Source organism: Pinus tabuliformis, chromosome 5_1 (genome assembly GCF_031772625.1).
Source record: "Pinus tabuliformis cultivar Carrire ecotype Pingquan chromosome 5_1, CPIR1, whole genome shotgun sequence".
NCBI classification, from domain to species: Eukaryota; Viridiplantae; Streptophyta; class Pinopsida; order Pinales; family Pinaceae; genus Pinus; species Pinus tabuliformis.
This window is the reverse complement of record NC_142305.1, coordinates 766,350,090-766,358,336: the sequence shown is the minus strand read 5'-3', so window position 1 is coordinate 766,358,336 and position 8,247 is coordinate 766,350,090. Positions and strand designations below refer to the sequence as shown.

At 41.0% G+C, this 8,247-nt stretch overlaps 1 protein-coding gene across 1 annotated transcript; it reads left to right on the top strand.

The window, feature by feature from the left end:
• The first annotated feature begins 446 nt into the window (after window positions 1-446).
• LOC149167175 (uncharacterized) lies at window positions 447-5,068 on the top strand. Its single transcript, XM_089430396.1, has 8 exons — window positions 447-860; window positions 1,233-1,814; window positions 2,118-2,215; window positions 2,741-3,200; window positions 3,405-3,654; window positions 3,823-4,166; window positions 4,853-4,924; window positions 5,048-5,068. Exons 1-8 carry the CDS (start codon window positions 447-449, stop codon window positions 5,066-5,068), a joined length of 2,241 nt encoding a protein of 746 aa, XP_089286522.1.
• Window positions 5,069-8,247: the final 3,179 nt, after the last annotated feature.

Sequence of the window (8,247 nt, the reverse complement as noted above, 5' to 3'; positions counted from 1 at the left end):
GCCCTAGTGCAGAACAGCAAAGGGGCACTGAGGAACGGGATTACGCACCTGGGCTTTCTGAAGAGTAGGAAGACCATTCTGATAATGTATAAGAACAACAAACCTTCAAGAGGCAGAAAGTGGAGTTACAAGGGGAATTCCGAAAAATCAAACCTCCACTCTTCGATGGAGAGCAGGAAGAAGCAGCAGAAGCCTGGTTGATTAATATTAATAAATATTTTCAACTTTACGAATATGACCAAAATCTGAAGGCGCGGCTGGCTATCTTTCAGTTGCAAGGCAAGGCCACCTTATGGTGGGAAGAGATTAAAATCGTGAAGGGAGTAAGTGAGCAAAGCATAATCTGGGAGAAATTCCAGAAATATTTTAAGGAAAGGTATTTAACTGAGCGCTTTTACGATGAGAAGGCGCGAGAATTCCATGACTTACGCCTAGGACAGCAGTCCATGGACGAATTTATAAATCGTTTCACCTCTCTGCTTCGTTATGTGCCTTACATTAAAGAGGAGAAGGCTAAGGTGCAGAGGTTCGTGAGTAGTCTACCGGCCTATATAAGGGAACGGATTGAATTTGACAATCCCCGGACTATGGATGAGGCAATTCGGAAGGCTAGAATTTGCTACCAGCAGAACAAACTAAAGGGAGAAGTTCCAAACAGAAAATGGAATGAAAGAAAAGGTAGCAGAATTGCTGGAAACAACAAAGGCAGCCGCAGAGATGGTGGTAAAGGAGCTGGAAAGGGGCAATTTAACAGAAGCACAAACAAGGGTACCCTCCGGCCTAAGCCAAGCGAGAGCAGGATCAGTGAACCCCCTGCTAAATCGGAGGGTGAAGGGACCAGACCTCCAGTTCAGTGCTGGGTATGTGAGGGACCACATTATGCTAGAAATTGTCCACAGCGTAAAAGAACTGACCAAATATCTCAAGTTCATGAAGCTTCAACTGTTGGGGATGTGGCGCGCAGCGTACCAAGGATCAACGCAGCATTAGAAGACCGGCAGGCAGAATACCAACCTTCCATGGTGGAATTCGAAGGTAAGATTTCCAACCTTTCTGTAGCTGTACTTATTGATCCAGGAGCTACTTTAAGTTATGTTAGTCCAAAAGTAGTGGAAAACTGTAAGCTACCACCAGAAAAGTTCAAAAACCCATGGTTGGTCCAGTTAGCTACGGGAGCCAAAAGGCGGGTTTTAGCTAAAGTCAATAACTGTTCTTTCAGCATAGTTGGACAGCCTGTAACGACAGACTTGAATGTACTTCCGTTAGGCTCCTACGACATTCTTATTGGTATGGATTGGTTGGAAAAGCACTGGTCGTTGGTAAATTGCAAAACCAAGACCATATACTATAAAGATGATTTGGGGCAGCAACAGGAATTGCAGGGAATTAAACATCCTGTTCAGATTCGACCTATCACTGCAACTCAGCTAGCTAAATGCATTCGGAAGAAATGTCAGGTCTATGCCATACAAGTGGGCTATGCAAATCAGAAGAATAAGATGTCTGCAATAGATGACATTCCTGTGGTACAGGAATTTACAGATGTCTTTCCTGAAGAGGTACCGGGTTTGCCTCCAAGAAGGGACATAGACTTCACCATAGAGTTGATACCGGGGGCGGCACCAGTATCGCGAGCACCATACCGGATGAGCATACCAGAGTTAACAGAGTTGAAAATGCAGCTCCAGGAGCTGTTGGAGAAACAGTACATTCGACCCAGTGTGTCACCCTGGGGAGCACCAGTATTGTTCGTAAAAAAGAAGGACGGGACTCTGCGCATGTGCATAGATTATCGGCAGCTGAATAAGCTTACGGTAAAAAACAAGTACCCTTTACCCAGAATAGATGAACTCTTTGACCAAGTGAAAGGGGCAAAAGTGTTTTCCAAAATTGACCTGCGATCTGGTTACCATCAGATCAGGATTAAGGATGAGGACATTGCCAAAACTGCTTTTCGGACACGCTATGGGCACTACGAATTTGTAGTGCTACCTTTTGGGCTGACCAATGCACCTGCTACTTTTATGTGCATGATGAATAGCGTGTTTCACAGATTTTTGGACAAGTTTGTACTGATATTCATTGACGACATATTGATATATTCTCGTTCCCAACAGGAACATGAGGAGCACCTTAGATTGGTGTTACAAACACTCCGGGAGCATCAGCTATATGCTAAGTTTAGCAAATGCGATTTCTTCAAAGAAGAAATTCAGTACTTGGGCCACGTGATTACGAAAGAGGGAATTGCGGTCGACCCTGAGAAGATAAAATCTATTATGGAGTGGCCTATACCCAAAGACGTTGCTGATATCAGATCCTTTATGGGGTTAGCTGGCTACTACCGGAGATTTGTGGAAGGCTTTTCTAGGATAGCCTATCCTATCACCTCATTGCAAAAGAAAGGAAAGATATTCAAATGGACAGCAGAGTGTCAACAGAGTTTTGACCGTTTAAAGCATCTTCTCACCACCGCACCCATTCTGAGGATCGCTGATCCTAGTAAGGACTACGTGGTATGCACCGATGCAAGTAAGGAGGGTGTGGGAGGAGTACTAATGCAGGAAGGAAAAGTAATAGCATATGAATCGAGGAGACTAAAAGAGCATGAGCAAAGATACTCTGCTTACGATTTAGAGTTAACCGCTGTGATTCACGCACTAAAGATGTGGCGACATTATCTTCTTGGAAAGAAATTTCTGTTGTTAACAGATCATCACAGTTTGACGCATTATTTCAGCCAACCTACCTTGAATGCAAGGCAAGGTCGTTGGGCAGATTTTCTAAGTGGATTTGACTTTGAAATAAAGCATTTGAAGGGCAAAGAAAATCGAGTGGCAGATGCCTTAAGTCGAAAGGTTCACTGCTTATGTGAACTTTCAGCCAGTAAGTGGCGAAGTACGCTGGTTGAACAGATAAGAACAACAGCCAATGACGATTCTGAATATCAGCATTTAAAACAGCAGGTTCAGCAATCTGATAATGAAAAGTTACAGCAAGGGTACACATTGGATAATGCTGGATTGCTGTATTTTAATAAAAAAATGTATGTGCCTGATTCAGATGACCTTAAGAAGCTGATTTTAGACGAGTTTCACATCAGCCACTACACTGGCCACCCAGGGTACCAAAAGATGGTCACAGCACTCAAGAAAGAGTATTACTGGCCAGGAATGAAAAAGCAGATAGTGGAATACTTGGCAAGATGTCTGGAATGCCAGCAAATTAAGGCTGAACATCAACACCCAGCGGGACTGTTACAGCCTCTGCCTATTCCGGAATGGAAATGGGAAACCATTTCTATGGATTTTATAACCGGGCTACCACGAACAAAGAAGGGCAATGATTCGATTATGGTCGTGGTTGATAAATTGAGTAAAGCAGCGCACTTCATACCGGTGCAGTCTACTTACAAGGCGGTACAAATCGCGCATCTCTTTATGCAACATGTGTTCCGCTTGCATGGAATGCCAAAGGTAATTATATCAGACCGGGATGTGAAATTCACGTCCACCTTTTGGAGGACATTGTTTGCCGAGTTAGGCACTCGATTGAATTTTAGCACGGCTTATCACCCACAGACTGATGGCCAAACTGAGCGAGTCAATCAAGTGTTGGAAGACATGTTGCGAGCGAATGTAATGCTAAAGCCTGGTCAGTGGGAAGAGTATTTGCATTTGGTTGAATTTGCCTACAATAATGGGTATCATACTTCAACTCAGCTAAGTCCCTTTGAGGTCCTATATGGGCGAAAGTGCCGCACACCCTCAAGTTGGAGTGGACTGGAGGATAAGCTGAGTTTGGGTCCGGAAATGTTGAAAGATATGGAAGAAATGGTGAAGAGAGTGCGAGCAAATCTAAAGGCTGCACAAGACAGACAGAAAAGCTTCGCAGATAGGAAAAGAAGATTCGCAGAGTACAATGTTGGCGACCATGTGTTTGTAAGGATTCAAACCCGAAGGAGCACACTGCAGTGGAGTGGTTGCGCCAAGCTGGCTCCTCGATACTTTGGACCATTTCAGATTCTAGCTAGAATGGGGCCTGTGGCCTACCAACTTGCTTTACCCAGTCATATTAGGATTCACAATGTGTTCCATGTTTCTGTCCTAAAGAAATATGTATATGACCCCAAACATGTTATTCAATGGGAAATTGATTATGTGCTGGTTGTTTGCAGGTCGAACCGGAAGGCGAGGTCCTGGTCGAACCACAGAGCATTCTCGACCGGAGAGAAGTGCGGCTGCGGAAACGGGTTATTACCCAAATTAAAGTGCTGTGGCAGCACTATGGCCCTGAGGAGGCTACGTGGGAAGACGAGGAACCTTTCAAAAAGGCCTACCCGAATTTATTTAATGAGAATGGACATCGGGACGATGTCCAATCCCAGGGGGGGAAGATGTAATGACTCGGTAATTTGTAATTCCAGATAGTTACTGTGGTAAAACAATATGAGTGGTAATTTGTTTTATTAAAGACATTATTAGTTTTGAAATAAATATAAGAGATTATTTTGCACATGTGTATTGATGAAATGATGAAATGCTGGCAGCCTCCAAAAGGAGGATTTTCTATTAAAAGAAAATAAAATCAGTTATGGAACTGAAAAAGAAACTGCCTCTCACCCAAGGAAAAGGTCCTGGGGAGGAAAACCTCTGGGCTGTTGATGAATAGGCAGAGGGGAGATTCCAAGGAGGGCAGAGTGGAAAATTGGGGTTAAGTCTGATTGTGATCAGATAACCCAGCACAGTGGGGCATGAGTCTTGTGGAGGCTGCAGGCCTGCAAGACGGCTCGGGGGGAGAATCCAGTGCAGTGGATCTCAAGGTTGGGAGGTTAAGAGCTATATTGCAGCAGGTGGGAGCTGAAAGTCAAGCAACAGTAGCAGATTACCAGGTATGCACCTTTAACAGTTTAATTGAGAAACAGGTAAGTCGGCATACAAACTTATACAGTGGTTTAACTTCCTTAGTAAAGTAAGAAATATATTTAGGCAATGCGAATGTCTAAGTTTCATTCATTAAATAAGGAAATATGACTATGTAAATGCAGATGTATGAACCTCTGTATTAAGTAAGAGATATTGATATACAAATTGTAAATGTCAAGCTTCCTTCATAACATCAAGAAAATACAGCTTACGTATATACTGTGGACTGTGACACCCTGATTACTAATATACAAAAGACTTTAAATAGCTGTGTATGTTATTCGTTACTGAGAGAATGATTGACGTAATATAAATATATGACAGTGATTCTTTATCAAAATAACAACAGTCACAGTGAATAAGTAAATAGCCATTCGACAGAAATGCATAAACAACCTTAGCCGATAACAAGGTTATCTCACAACCCAGTTTCTGGGTGAATAAACCATTAAACACAGATTCAGATATGAAAGACAAGTCGAGCAGGGTTACACCTGAAGCGGCCGTGTCCGTATGATGTATCAAATAAACAATACAGTGGTGCGTTCACATACAGATACGAATGCATTCAAGAAAAAGGAACCAGTATCTACAGATATAACTTAAATTAACCTATAGTTGTAGCAACGTGCTTAACACCGAGAGCTATTCGCTAAAATGGAAAGATTGTAAGAACTCAGCTTGCAGGACTAGGTTGCTAATAGAGCAACGAAGTCGTATAGCTGAAAGGGTAAACATTAACATAGGCGAAGCAGAAAGGGTTACTCACAGGTAAACCCTACTCTATTATTACACTGTAAAATGACTTTATATATATCAAGCGAATTAAACAATGATGCTAGTCGCGGGCCAACAAACATGAATAACAATGTTAGATTGAGGAACTGTAAAGAGAACTGGAAAACGCATACATTATTAACCAATAGGTTACACCGCCATGCTTTATATATACATGTGAGCGAGAAGGGCTGTGCTTGCTCCCATTATTCCAGAAGCAAGCCGTAACCCTGAGTCCGCCGAAAAGAAAAAAAAACATATTCTGTTTAATATCCATGAGTTCGAAACAGTAGATTATAATACCATAAAACAAGAGCGGAAAATAATCACGAAATGACCAGAATGACATAAACGAGCAGAATATATATATCCATTACTGTAATGAGCCGTAGGGTAAGGCCACAAGTTCATTAATAAATAACTGTATCAAAACCTGAGAAGAGCATGTCGGTTGGGTAAAACCCGAATATAGTAACAATATACAAATCGAGGAGAAGGATTGCATAATATACTTTACAACTGAACTTAACACCTAAAACGACCATCAGTCAAACCCTTATTGGGGCCCGAGGGCGTAACCAGAAAGTAAGTTCCCTCAGGGTTCCATGGATTTACAGAACAGGATGAAACGCCGCCTGTAAAGCCATACCCAGTTGTGAGCAAGGGCAACCGACCTGAGACACATGAATACAGGCATGAGCCTAGTCTCGGCCAGAGGGAGCCGCCAACTTTACACTACAGTAAACCCTAAGGGGTAATACATCCAACAACGAAGACTTACCCGGAAGGTATGCTGGTTGACCTGAAACTTCTTCGGATAGTAGCAGACGCCGAGACCAATCTTCCTGCGCGAAATTATCATTGTTAGCAACTGTGCAGACACGTAATGAGCATATCAAGAGCCAAAACAAAACCACGAACAACTAGCGGTAACCTTGGAGGCTCGCCATAGTTGAAAGAGTTCATACCTGCTCCAGTAGCAGGGCTGCGGAGAGAGGGATACTGTCGGAGGAGCGGCAGAAGCATTGGTGAAAATGAACCAAGACCGAAGAACCCGGCAAACATATATTGTCAACCAAACCCTAGGAGTGATCAGCGCCATCCGATTTGGGGAAGAGATCGCCACCGTTCGTTTGAGCGGGAGTGTGGCTCTCATATCGAAGGTCAATCCATCCGCGCGATCACATGGGTTCACATGGCCCGTAGCCACCTGGCCACGGATCAGTGAGTTGGAATTACCTCCGCTCACCATGTGGCATTTAAGTTAATGCACCTCAATCAAACATTAATACTGCTAAGTAAAAGTGCGGGTGGTAGATGTGATACCAACGTTTCATAATACCATGTAAGGGATTTTAAACATAAACATATATTATCATGTTAAGAAACTAACTACGCATATAGACCGGGTATCACCTATACCACGATGACTCAAGGTGGAGTTAGGTAACAAGTAAATTTTTTTTTTTTTTTTTTTTATTATTTGTTGGCATAGTTGAGTTGAGACCGTGACAATAGGCTAGAAAGATTAAGATTGAGATAAATATTTTGGAATCATGAAATGATGTAGTTACTTTTGATGTAATTAAAAAATTACAAAAATCTAGATTGTAATAAATATTTTGAAATCATGATTTGATGTGAATGTACATAGGCTAGAAAGATTGAGAGATAAATATTTTGGAATCATGAAATGATGTAGTTACTTTTGATGTAATTAAAAAATTACAAAAATCTAGATTGTAATAAATATTTTGAAATCATGATTTGATGTGAATGTACATAGGCTAGAAAGATTGAGATTGCACTAAATATTTTGAAATCATGAAGTGATGTAGTTACTTTTGATGAATTAAAAAATTAGAAAAACTTGATTATAATAAATATTTTGAAGTCATGATTTGATGTGAATGTACATAGGACATTTTAAGAAAAGTATTTTGGATCTCAAACATTCTGAAAATTATCCAATATCTTATTATGTCACATATAACACAATAAGTTTTATACTAACCACATAATAATTTGATCAAACTCTTTAAATAATTTTCAATTTAATAAAATTAAACATTACAAACTATTTTGTATTTTTTTAATATTTATTCATAATGCTATTAGCCGTGAATTTGAACATATTATTAGGCCATACCTCGCAATTCATGGTATAATATTTATGATGCAATAATATTTATTTGCATTGGGTAGATTGAGACACACATAAAAATAGGTGATACAACGCATACAATGACAAATTCCCGTACGCGTACAATGACAAATTTCCCTTCAATTCCTTACCTCCAAGATGGTGGAAATAAATGTTTGAGATGGGATGGGGACCAAATCAATAGATCTGTAAATTAATTTATGTGTACGGTGTCCAATGCCTTGCAAGTTCAAGGGACCGCCCTCTTCCCGCTCCAGTGTAGGTACCAACAAAATTAGGTACCAACAAAATTTTTCACGCCTGTTGCACTATTCCTTCTTGTGGAGGTAACTTTTTTCAAAAAAAAAAAATTGCAGAAGTTGTTAATAGCAGAATTGCTAA